The 22,155-nt window shown below is 38.9% G+C and overlaps 1 protein-coding gene across 1 annotated transcript in view; it reads right to left on the reverse strand.

Moving 5' to 3' along the window:
* LOC117315393 (signal peptide peptidase-like 2B) overlaps nucleotides 1-13,307 on the reverse strand; it is a gene marked incomplete in the record, with an annotated part of 83,811 nt that extends 70,504 nt beyond the window's left edge. The window contains 7 exon segments of the mRNA XM_033869556.1: nucleotides 2,323-2,416; nucleotides 6,631-6,815; nucleotides 7,018-7,160; nucleotides 10,252-10,338; nucleotides 10,654-10,836; nucleotides 11,613-11,735; nucleotides 13,221-13,307. Coding sequence (XP_033725447.1) covers nucleotides 2,323-2,416; nucleotides 6,631-6,815; nucleotides 7,018-7,160; nucleotides 10,252-10,338; nucleotides 10,654-10,836; nucleotides 11,613-11,735; nucleotides 13,221-13,271 — 866 coding nt within the window.
* Nucleotides 13,308-22,155: the final 8,848 nt, after the last annotated feature.

The raw sequence follows: 22,155 nt of genomic DNA on the forward strand, positions 1-22,155 counted from the left end.
GTTGTAGGAAACCTATAGTTCGGTACATTAAAGCAGATGTTCAGGAAACCTATAGTCGGTACATTAAAGACAGATGTTTAGGAAACCTATAGTTCAGGTACATTAAAGACAGATGTTGAGGAAACCTATAGTCGGTACATTAAAGACAGATGTTGCGGAAACCTATAGTCGGTACATTAAAGAAGATGTTGAGGAAACCTATAGTCAGTACATTAAAGACAGATGTTGAGGAAACCTATAGTCGCGTACATTAAAGACAGATGTGAGGAAACCTATAGTTGGTTACATTAAAGACAGATGTTGAGGAAACCTATAGTCAGTACATTAAAGACAGATGTTGAGGAAAACCTATAGTCGGTACATTAAAGACAGATGTTCGAGAACCTTTTAATAGTGCGTACATTAAAGACAGATGTTGAGGACTATGTCCACGATAATTAAGACAATGTTGAGGACCTATAGTCGGTATTAAAACGATGTTGAGGAAAGTAGAGTCTGAATTAAATGGACATGTTGAGGAAACCTTAGTTGTAGCATTAAAGACGATGTTGAGGAAACATAGTCAGTGCATTAAAGCGAATTGTTAAAACCTATAGTCGTACATTAAAGACAGATGTGAGGAACCTATAGTCGTACATAAGACAATTTTCGAGGAACTATATTTCATTAAAGAAAAATTTCAGGAAACCTATATGGACATTTTAAAACAGATGTAGGAAACCAAGTCGGACTTAAAGACAGTTTAGGAAACCTATAGTTTCCCTTAAAGCGATGTTGAGGAAACCCATGTCAGTACATAAAAACGATGTTTAGGAAACCCATATCGTACATTAAAGACAATGTTGAGGGAAAACCCATAGTCGTACAAAAGACGATGTTGCATTAGCATGTTGAGAAACCCTATAGTTTGGTACTTAAAGAGCAGATGTTCAGGGACAAACCTATAGTCGGTGACATTAAAGAAAGATGTTCGAGGAAAACCTATAGTCGGTACATTAAAGGACAGATGTTCAGGACAACCTATTAGTCGGTACATTAAAGACAGATGGTTCGAGGAAACCTATAGTCAGTACATTAAAGACAGATGTTGAGGACAAACCTATAGTCCGGTACATTAAAGACAGATGTTCAGGAAACCTATAGTCGGTACATTAAAGACAGATGTTGAGGAAACCTATAGTCAGTACATTAAAGACAGATGTGAGGAAACCTATAGTCAGTACATTAAAGACAGATGTTGAGGAAACCTATAGTCGGTACATTAAAGACAGACGTTGAGGAAACCTATAGTCGGTACATTAAAGACAGATGTTGAGGAAACCTATAGTCAGTACATTAAAGACAGATGTTGAGGAAACCTATAGTTGGTACATTAAAGACAGATGTTGAGGAAACCTATAGTCAGTACATTAAAGACAGATGTTTAAGAAACCTATAGTCAGTACATTAAAGACAGATGTTGAGGAAACCTATAGTCAGTACATTAAAGACAGATGTTGAGGAAACCTATAGTCGGTACATTAAAGACAGATGTTGAGGAAACCTATAGTTGGTACATTAAAGACAGATGTTCAGGAAACCTATAGTTGGTACATTAAAGACAGATGTTCAGGAAACCTATAGTCGGTACATTAAAGACAGATGTTCAGGAAACCTATAGTCGGTACATTAAAGACAGATGTTGAGGAAACCTATAGTTGGTACATTAAAGACAGATGTTCAGGAAACCTATAGTTGGTACATTAAAGACAGATGTTCAGGAAACCTATAGTCGGTATATTAAAGACAGATGTTCAGGAAACCTATAGTCGGTACATTAAAGACAGATGTTGAGGAAACCTATAGTTGGTACATTAAAGACAGATGTTCAGGAAACCTATAGTTGGTACATTAAAGACAGATGTTGAGGAAACCTATAGTCGGTACATTAAAGACAGATGTTCAGGAAACCTATAGTCGGTACATTAAAGACAGATGTTGAGGAAACCTATAGTTGGTACATTAAAGACAGATGTTGAGGAAACCTATAGTTGGTACATTAAAGACAGATGTTCAGGAAACCTATAGTCGGTACATTAAAGACAGATGTTCAGGAAACCTATAGTCGGTACATTAAAGACAGATGTTGAGGAAACCTATAGTCAGTACATTAAAGACAGATGTTGAGGAAACCTATAGTCAGTACATTAAAGACAGATGTTGAGGAAACCTATAGGCGGTAGGGGACTAATAAACGTGGTCTTATTACCAAGGCTTGGTCTAATGCCAGATAAATACTGTAATATTATGTTATCTTCTGATCAATCAGAAGTGAGATGTTACCTCTTATTAAAAGGAATGTGGCTCCAGAGTGGTTGTGTACAGCCATACAGACCTGCCGCTCCCGCCAGACAGAACATCACAATCACCACATACACTGTCAAATATAGTCAGAATGGACAAAAAATGTACTGATATCCACGATCACCACATACACTGTCAAATATAGTCAGAATGGACAAACAAGAGGCCCAGGGGCCTTAACGGTCATCTGACTCTAAATTAAAACCCTTATATTATTGTAGTATGCATTCTCTGTAGCAAGTATATAGTGGCACTGTTGGCCATGGTGGCCATCTTGGATTTCTGAACAACCCAATAAATAACAACACTTGGTGTGGACCATCTCAGGATCATTTCTGGTAAGTTAGAGCTGAATCCCACCGGTGGAATTTGAGAAAAAGTTTGAAATAGGTTTTGTTCAGGAAAACCATGATTGCGCAATCATGTTACAAAATGGCCGCCATTGCTGCCATGTCAAAGTTTTTACGAGGCCAAAAAAATAACACTTTGTTGGCCCTGCTTCCTTAACATCTTCACCAATTTCCAGCTCAATGGCACCAGTGGAACTGGAGAAGAAGTATAAAATGTGTTTTTCAAGATGGCTGTCATGGCAGCCATCTTGGATTTCTGGCCGACACGATAAATAGCTACACTTGGTAAGGACCATCTCAGGATCATTTCTGGTAAGTTAGAGCTGAATTCCACCAGTGGAATTTGAGAAGAAGTTTGAAATAGGTGTTGTTCAGGAAAACCATGATTGCGCAATCTTGTTACAAAATGGCCGCCATATTGCTGCCATGTCAAAGTTTTTACGAGGCCAAAAAAAACCCACTATGTTGGCTCGCCTTCCTTGACATCCTCATCCATTCCCAGCTCAAAGGCACCAATGAACCTGGAGAAGAAGTTTAAAATGTGTTTTTCAAGATGGTGGTTATGGTGGCCATCTTGGATTTCGGACCGACCCGAAAAATAACGAAAAATAACAACACTTGGTTGGGATCATATCAGGATCATCTCAGGCAAGTTTCAGCTCAACAGCACTGATGGAACTTGAGAAGAAGTTTAAAATGTGTTTTTCAAGATGGCGGCTATGGCGGCCATCTTGGATTTCGGACCGACCCGAAAAATAACAACACTTGGTCGGGATCATATCAGGATCATTTCAGGCAAGTTTCAGCTCAATAGCATTGGTGGAAGTTGAGAAGAAGTTTAAAATGTGTTTTTCAAGATGGCGGCTATGGCGGCCATCTTGGATTTTGGACTGATCTAAAAAATAACAACACTTGGTCGGGATCATATCAGGATCATTTCAGGCAAGTTTCAGCTCAATAGCACTGGTGAAACTTGAGAAGAAGTTTTAAATGTGTTTTTCAAGATGGCGGCTATGGCGGCCATCTTGGATTTCAGACCGACCCGAAAAATAACAACTCTTTGTCGAGATCATCTCAGGATCATTTCTGGCAAGTTTCAGCCTGACAGCAGTGGTGGAACTTGAGAAGAAGTTTAAAATGTGTTTTCAAAATGGCGGCTATGGCGGCCATCTTGGATTTCGGACCAACCCGAAAAATAACAACACTTGGTCAGGACCATCTCAGGATTATTTCTGGCAAGTTTCATGTGAATCCCACTGGTGGAACTTGAGAAGAAGATTGAAATGTGAAAAGTTTACGGACGGCGGACGACGACAGACGAAGCACGATGGCTATAGGTCATCCTGACCCTTCGGGTCAGATGACCTAAAAATGTACTGATATCCATGATCACCACATACACTGTCAAATATAGTCAGAATGGACAAAAAATGTATTAATATGTAAAAAAATTTTGACTCCTCATATATCTCACAGCCACATCTCGAAGTGGTTCACAAATCATTATCAATGGTTATCGGGCTTTTAGCAACAAGTCAATGTCTTTATCAGCTTCCTAGGGAGCATACAGCCGGGGCTGCCATATCATTGTTTACAGCTTACACAATATTTCTTACACTGCCTTATCCTGTACTTATTTACTGGAATACAATGGAGCAAAGTATCTTGTTCAAGGACACAACACAGTACCCATACCAGGGCTCAAACTTGTCACCATTTGGTCACAAAGTTCAGCGTCCTACCACTAAACCACTGTGTCCCCGACCCTTTGTCACAAAGTTCAGCGTCCTACCACTAAACCACTGTGTCCCCGACCCTTTGTCACAAAGTTCAGCATCCTACCACTAAACCACTGTGTCCCCGACCCTTTGTCACCAAGTTCAGCGTCCTACCACTAAACAACTAAGTCCCCGACCCTTTGTCACAAAGTTCAGCATCCTACCACTAAACCACTTTGTCCCCGACTCTTTGTCACAAAGCTCAGCGTCCTACCACTAAACCACTGTGTGGCTGACCCTTTGTCACAAAGCTCAGCGTCCTACCACTAAACCACGGTGTCCCCGACCCTTTGTCACAAAGTTCAGCTTCCTACCACTAAATAACGGCGTCCTCGACCCTTTGTCACAAAGTTCAGCATCCTACCACTAAACCACTGTGTCCCCGACCCTTTGTCACAAAGTTCAGCATCCTACCACTAAACCACTGTGTCCCCGACCCTTTGTCACAAAGTTCAGCATCCTACCACTAAACCACTGTGTCCCCGACCCTTTGTCACAAAGCTCAGCGTCCTACCACTAAACCACTGTGTGGCTGACCCTTTGTCACAAAGTTCAGCGTCCTACCACTAAACCACTGTGTCCCCGACCCTTTGTCACCAAGTTCAGCGTCCTACCACTAAACAACTAAGTCCCCGACCCTTTGTCACAAAGTTCAGCATCCTACCACTAAACCACTTTGTCCCCGACCCTTTGTCACAAAGTTCAGCATCCTACCACTAAACCACTGTGTCCCCGACTCTTTGTCACAAAGCTCAGCGTCCTACCACTAAACCACTGTGTGGCTGACCCTTTGTCACAAAGCTCAGCGTCCTACCACTAAACCACGGTGTCCCCAACCCTTTGTCACAAAGTTCAGCTTCCTACCACTAAATAACGGCGTCCTCGACCCTTTGTCACAAAGTTCAGCATCCTACCACTAAACGACTGTGTCCCCGACCCTTTGTCACAAAGCTCAGCGTCCTACCACTAAACCACTGTGTCCCCGACCTTTTGTCATAAAGTTCAGCGTCCTACCACTAAAGCACAGTTTCCCCGTCCCTTTGTCACAAAGTTCAGCATCCTACCACTAAATAACTGTGTCCCCAACCCTTTGTCACAAAGTTCAGTATCCTACCACTAAACCACTGTGTCCCCGACCCTTTGTCACAAAGCTCAGCGTCCTACCACTAAAACACTGTGTCCCCGACCCTTTGTCACAATGTTCAGCGTCCTACCACTAAACCACGGTGTCCCTGACCCTTTGTCACAAACCTCAGCGTCCTACCACTAAACCACTGTGTCCCCGACCCTTTGTCACAAAGTTCAGCGTCAGACCACTAAACAACTGTGTCCCCGACCCTTTGTCACAAAGTTCAGCGTCCGAACACTAAACCACTGGGTCCCCGACCCTTTGTCACAAAGTTCAGCATCCTACCACTAAACCACTGTGTCCCCAACCCTTTGGCCACAAAGCTCAGCATCCTATCACTAAACCACGGAGTCACCGACCCTTTGTCACAAAGTTCAGCTTCCAACCACTAAACCACTGTGTCCCCGACCCTTTGTCACAAAGTTCAGCATTGTACCACTAAACCACTGTGTCCCCGACCCTTTGGTCACAAAGCTAAGCGTCCTACCACTAAACCACTGTGTCCCCGACCCTTTGTCACAAAGCTCAGCGTCCTACCACTAAACCACTGTGTCCCCGACCCTTTGGCCACAAAGTTCAGCATTCTACCACTAAACCACTGTGTCCTCGACCCTTTGGCCACTAAGTTCAGCGTCCTACCACTAAACCACGGTGTCCCTGACCCTTTGTCACAAACCTCAGCGTCCTACCACTAAACCACTGTGTCCCCGACCCTTTGTCACAAAGTTCAGCGTCCTACCACTAAACCACTGTGTCCCCGACCCTTTGGCCACAAAGTTCAGCGTCCTACCACTAAACCACTGTGTCCCCGACCCTTTGGCCACAAAGCTCAGCGTCCTACCACTAAACCACTGTGTCACCGACCCTTTGGCCACAAAGCTCAGCTTCCTACCACTAGACCACTGTGTCCCTAAATCTTTGCAAGAATTTGTTATTATGATACTTTGATGTAAACATGAACCAAATCTGTTTTGAATTTGAAAGAAGGAAATATTCAAGCCATCATCAAAGGAGTTATGCATTAATTTACCGAGATAATCGTAGAAGAAAAACAGAAGCACAAGGAACGTGGAGGACATGATAACAAAGAAAATAATGGAGGGTAGAGTTAGATCTACAGTGTCAGCTTCCTCATCACTGTCATCATCCTCATCATCTTTTTTCCCTTTTTTTGATTTCCGTTTTCTCTTCTTTGAATTTTGCGACTTTTCAGATCTGCAAGAAAAAACATTGAATATGAGTGAAATTAGGAATATTTCAGTTCAGTGAAAATTAAAAAAATCAGTATTCCGTTGTTATGGAATGGAGCTGATCCCCCTAGGTTGATCACATGATCCCCCAGGTTGATCACATGATAAATACCAGATCATACAAAGGTTCAAGAGTCCAAATGGAGGTCTTTTACAACAATGCATACCGTTCATAACGTCTGACACCGGACCAGTACCCGCCAATTGTGACACATCCTACAGCCACTACAAACAGGACGACCAAACACGGGTCAAACTCGTCTCTTAGTCCCGGTGAATACATCAAAACCTCAACATTGGGTCCTAAATTCTGTGAAATTACAACAAAATTTATAAACCCTATTATTATATCAACAGTAAACCTTGATATTTCATTTCTTTATCTAAGAATTGTATTGTAGTGGTATATATAGCATATATAAATGACACAGGTTTGCAAGCAAACTGACAATGTATTTAGACAAAAAGATCTAAACTTGAATTCTGAGTCATTAATACTGAACTCACATTTATATAAGAAACTTTAAGATTTAACCATTCTCTTTTTCAAAAAGGCTGATAATTTTTAATTTTTACCCGCTAATCTGATGTAGATAAATTTACGTGTATTTGTGTGAAGTCCTCTAGCTGTATACCAACCACTGTGATATTTATATTTGTATATACGTGTATTTGTGTGAAGTCCTTTGTCTGTATACCAACCACTGTGATATTTATACTTGTATATACGTGTATTTGTGTGAAGTCCTTTGTCTGTATACCAACCACTGTGATATTTATACTTGTATATACGTGTATTTGTGTGAAGTCCTCTACCTGTATACGAACCACTGTGATATTTATACTTGTATATACGTGTATTTGTGTGAAGTCCTCTACCTGTATACGAACCACTGTGATATTTATATTTGTATATACGTGTATTTGTGTGAAGTCCTCTACCTGTATACCAACCACTGTGATATTTATACTTGTATATACGTGTATTTGTGTGAAGTCCTCTAGCTGTATACCAACCACTGTGATATTTATACTTGTATATACGTGTATTTGTGTGAAGTCCTCTACCTGTATACGAACCACTGTGATATTTATACTTGTATATACGTGTATTTGTGTGAAGTCCTCTACCTGTATACCAACCACTGTGATATTTATACTTGTATATACGTGTATTTGTGTGAAGTCCTCTACCTGTATACGAACCACTGTGATATTTATACTTGTATATACGTGTATTTGTGTGAAGTCCTCTACCTGTATACGAACCACTGTGATATTTATACTTGTATATACGTGTATTTGTGTGAAGTCCTTTGTCTGTATACCAACCACTGTGATATTTATACTTGTATATACGTGTATTTGTGTGAAGTCCTTTGTCTGTATACCAACCACTGTGATATCTATATTTGTATATGCGTGTATTTGTGTGAAGTCCTCTACCTGTATACGAACCACTGTGATATTTATATTTGTATATACGTGTATTTGTGTGAAGTCCTCTAACTGTATACGAACCACTGTGATATTTATACTTGTATATACGTGTATTTGTGTGAAGTCCTTTGTCTGTATACCAACCACTGTGATATTTATATTTGTATATACGTGTATTTGTGTGAAGTCCTCTAGCTGTATACCAACCACTGTGATATTTATACTTGTATACAGTGGACCCGCGATAATCCGGACGCCGATAGTCCGGAAAACTCACAGTCCGGACGGAAATGCACGGGAACGGATTTCCGTAACGTTATTTGTACTCACCAGTCCGGAAATTCGGATTCCGATTCCGGAAGCCCATTTTGGGAACGGAACGTACTTTTCATTAGTAAATTTCCCTCAATAATCCGGACGATTTTTTCACCACGAGGAGAAAAAAATGTCGGGGCAAGTCACCCGTGTTGACAGCTGTACAGAATATCTCTTGACACTGTGCGTAGTCATAGCGACCGCTGCCAGGTCATAGCCCCGGGTGTTTACCTGTGTTACAATGTGTAGCTTTTGTTTTTATAACGGTACATTGCTTTTTCTCTACGACCTAATTGTTACAGAATTTATGCACAAACATTCAGTTCAATTTATGATCGGTAATTAACATCATTAACACTTGTATTGGGTAAACACGTATATCGGCTTGTAACACCGTTAACGTTACGTGAAACGACGACTCGTTGAAAGTTGCATGTTATTAATTACATACACATTTAAGTATTAAGCAGTGATCACAAGAACTGGGTTGATTACACACAAATTAGTCAATAGTCTTCTGATACTTAACTAAGCGTCACATTGTTAAGTGAATACGGGTTGAATAATTATCGGACATCTTGGGTAGTTTTCGCTGGTGTCGCGTACTTTTAAATAGATAGCTTGGGGTTTCTGGTACGTAAAAATTATAAAAAAAACTTAGACTGACGGTAAGTTGTAAAATCGGGGTATTTTATTTAACGTTTGTAATTTCTACTTGTTTGTGAACCTCCGGGACGTGACACATGTGTGTTGTTTGTAGGTCACATATCCCGCTATAAATAAAACAACTTTCACTTTACATGTTCTTTTAAAAACAGTTTATTTTTTACTTTCTACAAAACAAAAAAAAGAATCATATCAGAAACATAAGTATATTTATTGTTAAAAAGTCTGACAATTAGACGTGTTTATGAAACGTCCCGGATTGTGTATAATGAAGGGAGATAACTCTTACACGACAATTTTTTTTACCTGGTACACGAAATTCGGCAGTCCGGAAAACTCGTAATCCGGACGGTTTGAACTTGGAACGAAGGTGTTCGGATTATCGAGGGTCCACTGTATACGTGTATTTGTGTGAAGTCCTCTAACTGTATACGAACCACTGTGATATTTATACTTGTATATACGTGTATTTGTGTGAAGTCCTCTAACTGTATACGAACCACTGTGATATTTATACTTGTATCTACGTGTATTTGTGTGAAGTATTCTAACTGTATACGAACCACTGTCACAATGATATTTATACTTGTATATACCTGCATTTGTGTGAAGTCCTTTGTCTGTATACCAACCACTGTGATATTTATACTTGTATATACGTGTATTTGTGTGAAGTCCTCTAACTGTATACGAACCACTGTGATATTTATACTTGTATATACCTGTATTTGTGTGAAGTCCTTTGTCTGTATACCAACCACTGTCACAGTGATATTTATACTTGTATATACGTGTATTTGTGTGAAGTCCTTTGTCTGTATACGAACCACTGTGATATTTATACTTGTATATACCTGTATTTGTGTGAAGTCCTTTGTCTGTATACCAACCACTGTGATATTTATACTTGTATATACGTGTATTTGTGTGAAGTCCTTTGTCTGTATACCAACCACTGTGATATTTATACTTGTATATACCTGTATTTGTGTGAAGTCCTTTGTCTGTATACCAACCACTGTGATATTTATCATTTTATACTCGGTCCTGTTGGCACTGGGAATCAACTACGTATACAAAGAAATAGTTATCAGTAACATTTTAGTACACAAGAGGCCTAGAGGGCCTGAATCACTCACATCATCAGCTATCAGAAGAATGGAAAAAAAATGATATTTTCAATTCCTATTTCAGTTAACGGTATACAATATTTCAAACAAAGGTGATATGATTCTCTCGATGCATTGTTAAGGTCGACTGAATATACACCTCTGTAGTGTAAAAGTGAAAAATAGTGGTGCAGGCGTGTTCGAAAGCATGGGCTTACACCAGGTGAGACACAGAATATAATTAAAACAACCCCATAAAAGTGGTTAACTTACCACATCTTCTGTGACAATCAAAAGGGCTGAAGATTTATGCTGCTGAGCCATGAGAGCTTTTTCTGAAAAAGTACAGTTTCCACGGCCAATGGCCACCACACGGTCACCAGTCTTAATGTTGTCATAGGCATGGCTGTCAAAACATCCCAAGTCAGAGCTAAGGTCCACCAGGCTGTGTGAGGTCTGAAACATTGTATCATTGTTTTTTTATGCATACCAAACAAATCTGTTTCAGTTTCCTGTAACCCTACTGCCCAGATTTTTTAGTCTACTCTGTTATGTTTCCATGGTTACAGTTCTGGATACACCTGATTTCTCAATTTATAGACATTAATAAATTACACCACTTGACAGGTTTTACTAAGTTCTGTTTCACTTCAATCAATTGGTAAGTACTTTATGACATCTGTGACCTCTGATCCCATGACCTCTGAAATTTGTCAAACCTAGTTCCTAAGATACTCCAATGCACATATGCATCCAAAATACAAACAGTTTCCAAGATAATTAGCAAATACCATAAGGACTGTTCCACTCGGTGGTATCAAGCAGCAAAACATGTCAAGGGACACAACTCGGGTAAAAATTGACAGAATTTAATAAGCCACAAGAATATTTCGGGACTTCAATGTATGCAAAGATTTGCTGAAATTAATTGATGCATAATATTGAGAGGAATAGGCGTACAAAATTGTACCTACAGACAGACAGATGGATGGAGGGACACGCTGATTTGAGTTTACTCCTAACTTTGTTGCAAGGGGGGTATATAAAAAACATAGGGAGAACTCATTCTTTAACATTTACTGAGCCAAAAACAGAATGCTCCATTTGCTGATTAACAGAAACAGATTATTTATTATATATCGATAGATACAAGCCACACTGACTAGATATTAAATATAAACATTTACAAAGTCTGTAACTAAGGGAGATAACTTCAGGTTTTATTTGATTACTGCCTGTTCCCTGTAGTGTGGTAGCTTGTGGAACTGTGGGTTGTAGTTAATACAGTAATGGTCCTGCCATTCCACTCCTGAACCGGCCGGTCTGACGTACACAACACCCAGTTCAGCAGAACACTGTAAACAAATAAATATTTGCTCTATTTTTGCATGCTTAATTTTATCATGTAAATGACAGTATAATGGATAGGTTACGCTGACATCCAAAGTGTAACCTGATAAATATGAGTCGTAAAACGCCATTCAGCTGGAGAGAACTTCTCTTTCGCTCGATCTGTTGAGCCTGAGACTAGTATAAGTAAGCCAGAGGTCCCAGATTTAACCACAAGCAGAGCCAGTGAAATTAACTCATTTTTTGTTTTAAATGTCCAATAAAACAAACAAGGGCCTTTACTGTTATCTCACTTAAGCCCTTCTACTATTGTAATATACATATTTAGTAGAAAGTACTGTACAGTAGTACTGTTGACCATGGCAGCCATCTGGGATTTCAGAATGAGAATGACCCAAAAATAAAAACATTTGGTCAGGACCATCTAAGGATCATTTCAAGCAAGACTGGGCTGAATCCTACTTGTGGAACTTTCTTAACATTCCTACCAATTTTCAGTCCAATAACACTAGATGTTTAAAATGTGTTTTTCAAGATGGCTGCCATGCATCCAGAAATTCTACAGCTTGACAAAAGCAAATTCCCACCAGCCTGAGCTAGTAAGGTGACCTTACACTCTTCAGTCATTTTTGTGATTGAAAACCTCCAAATAATATGAACATCCACAATAATGTACAGAGTACATGTATACTCTGGATCATTCAGTATTGTTCCAATGGTGACAGAAATATAATAATGAACTTATATAGATTATTATACTTATTGATGGAATGTCAACGCTCTGCAGGAGTAAGAATACAGAATTTCCACGTTTAGCCGCTTGGTAGGGCCACTAACAATAACATATGTTATGAATACATAAGGCAGGGAATCTGTAGAACTACATGTATTAGCTTGATGCGTTTCAGACTTGTGTAACATATCTTAGTTTTACTTGAACTGTAGTTACATATCTTACAAAGACAATGTACATATAGAGAAGTAAACAGCGAGGGTATATACTGAGGGAATAAAACACCTAGATAAGACTAAATTACTGGGGTAAATAAATATCTCATGATCATTTGTCCATATTTGAAAGTAGGTGTTATGTCACACCCGATTTTATTTTATTTGCACCAAAATCTTAGCGACATGCCATGATGGTGTCAGGGCCAGAGGAAACTCGGGCTAATGTTACACATGAAACGTGTGGTCTACTGATGAATCGATCATGTTTACAACTTCCAAGTAAGTGATCGATGTAACGGCCCGTGTTCAAACTAAGAAATACCAGCTAATTGAATGAATTAACAAATCCACGTCATAAACATGAAAAGTCTGAAAATGAAAGTACAACACTAGTAAGGTAACACAATCAACACGGAAATAAACGACACCAGCAACAATGTACATGTTATTATGTACTTCTATAAGTCGTGTCTAAACAGGTATTGATTTCTATAACTTGACAGTAAAATTTAGGTGTTCAAAGAGTCGGAATACATTACCAGGCCAACAGCTGACAGCAACACAAAATAAACGAATATCATGTTCGCCATTAAAACATATCAAACGTTTCACCGACCAAGACCTTCAGCGCCCGAAGGCGTAACAAGGAATTACCCAAATCTACCCAAATCCACCCAAATCTACCCAAATCTTCTCATATATTCCACATAAAACAATATATATGACATCAATAACGTATCAAAAAGATGTTTTTAACATTTTATAATGATTATTACGTACGGTCTTTGTCGATTGGTTTAAAATTCAAAATTAAGTAGGGGTTACCTCCCTTATAAGGCTGCTAACATGTTGACCGGTCGTGATATTCGTATTTTTGTTTAATTTTCTTTTCAAATGGATTGACTTTAAACATATTTCATTGCCAACTGCCTGATTACATTGAAATAGGCATAAACATAAAATAGGCATTTAAATTATTTAACATAGACACTGGTCTGTAAGATTATATAAGAATACCTACCAATATTTGTTGCTGTAGGGGAGACCGTAGAACGAATATTCATACCCTGCCTACACTGCTCTCCGGCAGGGTATGAAGTCCCTCCCATTGCCGATAGTGTAGCAAGCCCCGATGCGATTCACATCGGGCAGTATTAGCAGTGGTAAAATTTTTCTCAGATAAAAAAAATACATGTAAATTGATGATTCTGGTATCTATTATGAATATTCAAGCAACAAACCTGCACATTACTTCAAATGTTTGACAATAAATAGTAAAATCCAAAACGAGCAAGACACACGGAGATATCAGTTCAAACATACCGCCATCTTTGATACAAGTGTAAAGGTCAATTTCCTTATAAGGAAATCAAAATAAATTGATGCTAATGAGGTTTCCGCGAGATTTCAACAGAAAAACAGATTCGGAGTAATATATCTCGGTAAGGAAGGTCAATTCATTCTGAAATTATTTAATTACGCAAAGTAAGATTCGCTTTCTTCACAAGAGTAACAAAAGAGTGGTTAAATATCTCTGATTATGTATTTATGTATCGTAGTAGCTTCATCCATATATGGTCACGGGTTCCATATTTGGGTTAGAATCCTCGCGAGAGTTCTTCGAGAAGTATCATGGCGGATCACGGAGACAATTCCGAGCAGTATGATATCAGAATATGCGAATTAAAGATTTCTAGATTAGACGGTAGGCCAATACATTGCAAAATTGTATTAGAAATGTTTAATTATACGAACTATTACTCCAAAATTAAACGATATCCGCTATTTGTAGCATTTTCGAGGTTCACTGTTTTGCTACATTACGAGCAATGGGAGGGAATCGTAGCTCTGACGACGACCATCTGTCAGAAATTGTCCGTCCGTCGTCTAGAGATACGTTATCGCAGCTAGGGAGACCGGGGCTAGTCCGGCCTCGGGGCATGTTCGGCTAATTGCTATATCTCGCGCGTAATTAAGAATAAAGAGACGTCATTTATACTATGACGTCACTTATGACGACGCTGTTTACGTCAGTACACCGATGGCCGCAGTGTGAAGTTTTTGGGCGTTTTGGTGGCGAATGTTTATTTTTAAGCCTGGTGAGTAAATTTTCAACATTCTTTTCAGTTTTTATTTTCACCGAGAACCGTAAGAAATTCGGACGAACTTAAATATGAAATATGAAGGTAAGATACTGGGCTTTGCTATTACACTATGTTTACTTCATCCCATGTACCATTAAATAAGGTGCAAAGCGAAGTGTTCGGAAAAACTGCTGGGGGCATGTCCGGCCCTGAGAGTAGGGGCACGTTCGGCCTGGGCCGAACTTGCCCCATACAAGGCCGAACGTGCCCCACACAGCTGTAACTTGCGGACAACGAACAATAATTAGCTGCAATTATTTTTATCGGGGCATTCTGGACGGAAAATGCCGTTGTGAGGTATATGGCAGAATTGTTTGTTTATTTGATATGTTGCATGGCTGATATCGGACAGTTTGAACGGTCGGTATCTCGTCCAAGACATTGCTAAAACAAACGCACGACAGAGCGACACGTCACAGTGCGACATTATAGGCCTACGCACGTCAGACAGTACGACAAAACGGGCGAGAGTGTCACTGTTGCTATCTCGCCGGTTTTGGCGCACTTTCATGGGAGAGATAACGACAAAACCGGCGACAAAATGCACGATATATAGTGCGACAAAACGCATGACAGACTGAGAGTGAGAGCGACAGTGCGACAAAACGGGCGAGATAGCCACAATAAATTTCTTTCGCATTGTCGCCCGTTTTCTCATACTGTCGCAATATCTGTCGTGCGTTATGTCGCACTCTTCTGAGCGATTTATCGACATTGCGAAATGTCCGATATCAGTCACCATAATTTGATACTTTCCAAACCTTATGCAAGTTTTTTCATGTTTATTTTAGAATTACAACATGGTACGTACGTACAAAAAGAAAAGAGGGGACAGAGTATCAACATATGTGTTGCAAAGAGCGCTAGCTCATTACAAGAATACTATCGATGGATACAAGAAAACAAGTCAGTTGTTTGGCGTACCTCGTTCAACGCTACAAGATAATGTGAAAAAACTAAACAAGATGCCCGAATCAGAAAGATCAATTTCGAATATGCGTTTCGGATACCAAAGGCCTAGACAAGTTTTCTCAGATGGAGATGAAACTGCACTTGTTGTGTACTTAAAGCACGCGTCGACCATTTACTTTGGACTGTGTCCACGTGAAGTAAGACTTTTAGCATATGAATGCGGCAAGCAATTTAACATCAAAATGCCAGCATCGTGGTCGGAAAAGGAAATAGCGGGTGCCGATTGGTTCTCTTCGTTTCTAAAACGTCATTCGGAACTTTCACTCAGGACCCCAGAAGCAACAAGCATCGCTAGAGCGACAGCCTTTAACAAAACAAATGTATCTGAATACTTCACCAAACTGACGGAAGTGACGGAGAGACATATGTTTGAGGCATGTGACATTTGGAATGTCGATGAAACTGGAGTGGTGACAGTGGTAAAACCAAAAAAGGTTGTAGCAGGTACTGGTGTTAAGCAAATAGGATCTCTAACATCAGCTGAGAGGGGACAACTAGTCACGCTGTGTGCTGGTGTATCCGCAGGCGGGAAAGCAATTCCACCGTTCCTTATTTATCCTCGTGTTAACTACAGAGACCAGTTTCTAATTGGAGCACCAGCGGGTTCCAAGGGAACGGCCCATCCATCTGGTTGGATGACAGCTGATAACTTTCTCCTCTTTCTGCAGCACTTTGTTCAACATGTCAAACCAACCGTGAATAATCCAGTTCTCATTTTGCTTGATAATCATGTCTCTCATCTCTCCATAGACGCTCTTGATTACGCCAAGGAGAACGGGATTGTTATGTTATCATTTCCACCGCACTGTTCGCATCGCTTGCATCCACTGGACCTGTCGGTCTTCGGACCACTGAAAAGAAAACTGTCGGTGTCGCAAAGTAACTGGCTTCGTAACAATCCAGGGAAGCCAATATCTATATATGATATTGCAGGCATTTTATGTAACCCATGGAAGGAGGCACTAACTATGTCCAACATTTGTAGTGGTTTCCAAAAGGCTGGGATTTTCCCATTAAACACAGAAGTTTTCACAGAAGAAGACTTCATGCCATCAGCCGTGACGGACAGACCATTAGAATCGGGACCAGTAAAGCCCGCGGTTGCCCCAGTAGAACAAGTTTTTGACACGTCCACTACCAGTAACAGAGATATAGATTCGGAACAAGTACTAGTAGATGACACCCAAATTGACAGAGATACTAACATGAATTGCTATCTTCAAGAACAGAATATTTCATCCATATCCGTAAGCGGTGACGGACATTGCCTCCTTTATGCCGTTAGTTCATCCTTGTATGCTGCTGGAGATGAGATTTTTACAGATGAGGATTTGAAAAAGAGTCTATCAGCTGAAATTCACACGCACCAGTCATTCTATAGAGAATTCGCAGTAACGGGCGACGTGGACATATTGGTTGCAATCCAGAGGTACATACAAGAAAAACAATATAACAATAACATTTGTGACCTTTTCCTTAGTGCTCTATGCAATGCAATGATCATGAAAGTAATTGTTATTCGAGAGATGAATGGTGTGATAAGTAAACTGGAGTTGCTCCCTTGCAGGCTTGGAGTAGAACCTCAACGCACTATACATTTGATACTGCAAGGCTCTGGCTCTAACGCGCATTACAGTGGTGCTGTTTACAAAGTATCGGAAACCTCAACTGATTGTGAAATGGTATCACAAATCAGCAACAGCTTCCAAGATCCAATAGAAGATAACTCGACATCCATCAACGCCAGTGGTTTTAGTTGTAATACACAGGAAGAAAGTATAGCAAGCAGCTCACGTCGTAAGTTGATGTATACCTGTTCGCCCATTTCAAAGAAAAAGAAGTTTTCCCCTGATCTAGTAAAACCCCACCCAAAGGCACCCTCTCGCAAGACATTGGGAATCAAAAAGCGTAGAAAGACATGTATACTTGCCGATATACCAGAAAAAGAAGCTTTACGACAGGAGCAAAACAACCGTAAATCGAAACAGAAGACAAGTAATACAAAAACCAAATCACGCAAAACATCCCACAAACCAATACAACAGTTAAACAAAACCAGAAAAACTTCAAAAAGGAAATCTCCAGCAATCCGAGACGAACAATCCGAAAGTGAAGATGAATGTTTTTGTTTAGTTTGTCTAGAGACATGGGCCAACAGTAGGCCAAATGAGAAATGGATCGAGTGCACGATTTGTAAAATGTGGTCACATGAGGAATGTGCGGACACAAGGGGTATGCTATTTTACACATGCCATAACTGTGATTCTGATATAGATTAGAATGAATTTATGAATTGTATTTTGAATTAAATTATTATTATAGAGTTATACATACATGTGTTGAGGTCATTCAATCTACAACTAGGTTCCACAAAATGAAATATTGAGCAATAGTAGTTTCCAAAACAGCCCGAAAAATCAGGATGTATAATGAATAATTAATTAGAACGAGACTTCAAAACTTAATATGATAAAGGGGCGGATGCCTGGACTTGATGGGCGGGAGTCGAGAATAAAAGGGTCGGGACAGGATTGTCGGGAGTCATGGGGAGGGGCCGGAATCCGGAGAGAGGAATGAGGGAACCGGGGGAGGAGATAATTTGGTATTGGGCTAATACTGAGGATGCAAAAGGACCGGGAGGTTATATTCCCAACCAAACCACACCCTCATATGCCGATTTTAATAATGGTTGGTGTATTGTCGATCAACTTGGTATAAAGCGATATATCGAGTTTCCAATTCATAAACCACAATCAAACCGCAGGGACAGGGCACAAAAGACGCATACTGCCGTCTGGCAGAATCTAGCTATCCCGCGATAGCATAGGCATTGAGCTTGGGATGACCCATTACCCTCCCTTAGACTCTGACATGTCAATTAAAACAACTATTTGGCAATACAAGTATACTAACGTTTAGTATACAGCCTTCTTCTCGAGCAGGGGCCGTACTTGCCCCGGTGGATGCCGAACTAGCCCCAGTGCGGGGCAAGTTCGGTCATCTTGGCCAACTCACTTTGGGCAGATATTAACCATTTGTCGGCAGAGAAAATAATTAAGGAATCATGGGACTTAATAGGCCCAAATATTATTGACATAAATATACATTTTCAGATGTCTATCTTAATTTGTAAGTTGTTATTTGCGATTTTTCTAAAACGGGGCCGAACTAGCCCCGGTCTCCCCTATTTGATGTAGAATCTAGTGTAAACGGATCTAGCTAAAACCATAAATATATATAAGGTTGTTGTTTTTTTTATATATATTTCTGATAAAACGAATTATTTAATTTCTGTATGATGTACGTAATCTCAACGGTTGATAAAATTTTACTAAATACTATTGAGCCTGTCTACTTATATATAGAATCTATGTCCCGTAATCGAATATTTTTAATGTAAATGTCACTTGATACATATCTTGTAAAACTGTCTCTAAAACTTAAAATGTCTACTTATATATATGTCCCGTAATCGAATATTTTTAATGTAAATGTCACTTGATACATATCTTTTAAAACTGTCTCTATAACTTAAAATGTCTACTTTATTTATACGTATATTGTTGTTCGACATAATTTTAACGATATTCGAAATTAGTTTAAACAGTAATTTATTCAATTCATAGACATTACATACAAATATACAAAATAACAGTTCATAATTTGCAAAAGGTTCTTGGAAACAAGCTTAAAGTTTATATCACTCCATACGGCTGTCAATTAAGTTTCTATTTAACAAGTGTTCTTTTAATATACTGCAATGTAAGCGAAGTCTCGTGTGTAAAATTTGCAATTTACGTTTTCCATAGTTTTTGTATGAAGGAGGACGTGTAAGATTTCTATTAAGGATTTTTTAAGTTTGTCATTATTTCTTATTTCTGGAGGTACCGAGTTCCATGATTTTACAGCTGACGGCAAGAAAGATGATTTAAAATAATTTGTTTTTGTCTGAACTGATAAGAGCTGATCAGCTTGTCTGGTTCTATAATCATGAAGATCTGAGTGTAAGGAAGGTACAAGGGAACATATAGTTTGGTGTTTTATTGTGAAACATTTTGTGAAATTGGACAATTTTATGCTGTTTTCTTCGATCTGATAATTTTTTGTCTTTATATAACAGTTCTATGTTAACAATTTTTGTAGCACCTGTCACTATCCTGCCAGCTTCAATTTGAACTTGCTCTATTTTGTTTATAAGATATTGTGGTAGTGCATCCCAAACAATATCGGCAATATGTTGTGAATGTTATGAATGTATGTGAAAAATTATATGTGTATGTAACAACTTGATTTTAACATGATATACAGACGTTTATATTTACATATACGCTTTGCTTAAAATTAAAGAAGACTTTTGTCTAAGAATTATTTCATACTATTTTTATACATCGACTTCACGAATTGCTTGTTATATAATCAATATTCTACGTAATAAATTATCTTTAAATTAACCAGGTCTTTGTTGTTCCTTGACATTATATGCATTAAGGGGAGATAACCGCTACTGAAGTTAGAGTGTATGTGTACATTAGATCGATTCATGGTGCTTTACGCGACAATGGTGCACTAAAATATTGATTTTACAAGTTCACTTTCCCAAATTATAAGCTTTAAGTATGATTTTGTTAGATTTACATAGTAGATTGAGGTAGATTTGGGTAGATTTGTGTGGATTTGGGTAGATTTGGGTAGATTTGGGTAATTTGTTGTTCAGGGTCCGCCTAAAGACCTGAATCTGGACTTGAATGGGTTTTAAAGGTGTTTGTTGCTTATAAAAATGTGTTATTTCTCTATGTTTTATGCAAGAAGGGGTGTTATTACCTGTTGAAACACCAGTTCAGTTGAAAAAACTAATTTGAATGATGTTTTAAAGGCTCGATAAATGAGCCGCTAATCGAACCGACAAACACGGCGGACCTGAATGGGATCGAGTGGACCTGAACGGGATTATAGCTGTATTAGTTTGTGTAATATTTTTGTGCATAATGCAAGAAAAAATGTTATTTCATAGTAAAATTTTCTATAAGCTCGTGTCTTTTGTAACTTTATAAAAATAACTTACTCGTGTGAAATAAATTCCATATCCAACAACCACTCGCTTTGTAACCTCTATTTACTTCATATGTTATTGAAACATGTTTAAAATGTACTGCAGTTTATTGAGGAATTTCAAATAAAATGATTATTTCATTATGTATTTCTGTACAGAGATGATTAACCTTGAAGGTAGTTTAAACAATGTATAAAAATCATGTCATGTTAATTATTGATAAGTAGTAGTAAATTAGGTGTATCGAACGGTCCCTCTAGTCCCCCTAGAAGGGACTACACGGACCATAATTAGAACAGGGACTAACATGATCTATAGATATGAGGGACCATTATGAGAACAGGGACTAGCATGATCTATAGATATGAGGGACCATAATTAGAACAGGGACTAGCATGATCTATAGATATGAGGGACCATAATTAGAACAGGGACTAGCATGATCTATAGATATGAGGGACCATAATTAGAACAGGGACTAGCATGATCTATAGATATGAGGGACCATAATTAAAACAGGGACTAACCTAATCTATAGATATGAGGGACCACACGGACCATAATTAGAACAGGGACTAACATGATCTATAGATATGAGAGACCATAATTAGAACAGGGACTAACATTATCTATAGATCAGGTTAGTCCCTGTTATAATGGATATAAATACATGGACTCGGTTAGAAACAGTCGATGGCTCAAGCTCAGGTCGATCAGATCAAGAAAGAAGACGTCAGCGTAACAGAAATTTCAAGTAACGAAGTCGTTTGTCGTCTCAGTCCTACACAGGAAATCATCGTCAGAAAAATCAAAGGTAAGACCAGAATTTGTTTGCTTGAAGAGGGAAAGAAAACGAGACAAAATAAAGAAATATACGAAGAAAATTGGCAGAGTGAAATCAAATGATTTCATTTGATTAAATGGATGCTGCTACATCTCGCCCAGTCCATCAATATATGACCAGCTGTGTCGATCGCCTGATGACATTTCATAAATGGAACTGTAAACTTCGTCAAACTCCATATCAATTAGCCATAGGTGGATTATTTTATCGAGGTGTCAAAGATTATGTGACTTGTTATAAGTGTGGAAAAACATTGAAATATTGGAAACATAGAAACTTTTCCCTTGAATGTACCGAGGAACATTGCCCTTTACTGCACTAGCACAGTTAAATTAGATATGGAGTCATCGGAAGACATCAGTATGCATAGCTTACTAAAGCTGACGTATGCGAATCATATAAGAGAAATCATGAGAGAAAGACAATGTCAGTTGGCAGATGCTTTTATTCATTTGGATGATGTT

Source organism: Pecten maximus, chromosome 17, assembly GCF_902652985.1.
Source record: "Pecten maximus chromosome 17, xPecMax1.1, whole genome shotgun sequence".
NCBI lineage: Eukaryota > Metazoa > Mollusca > Bivalvia > Pectinida > Pectinidae > Pecten > Pecten maximus.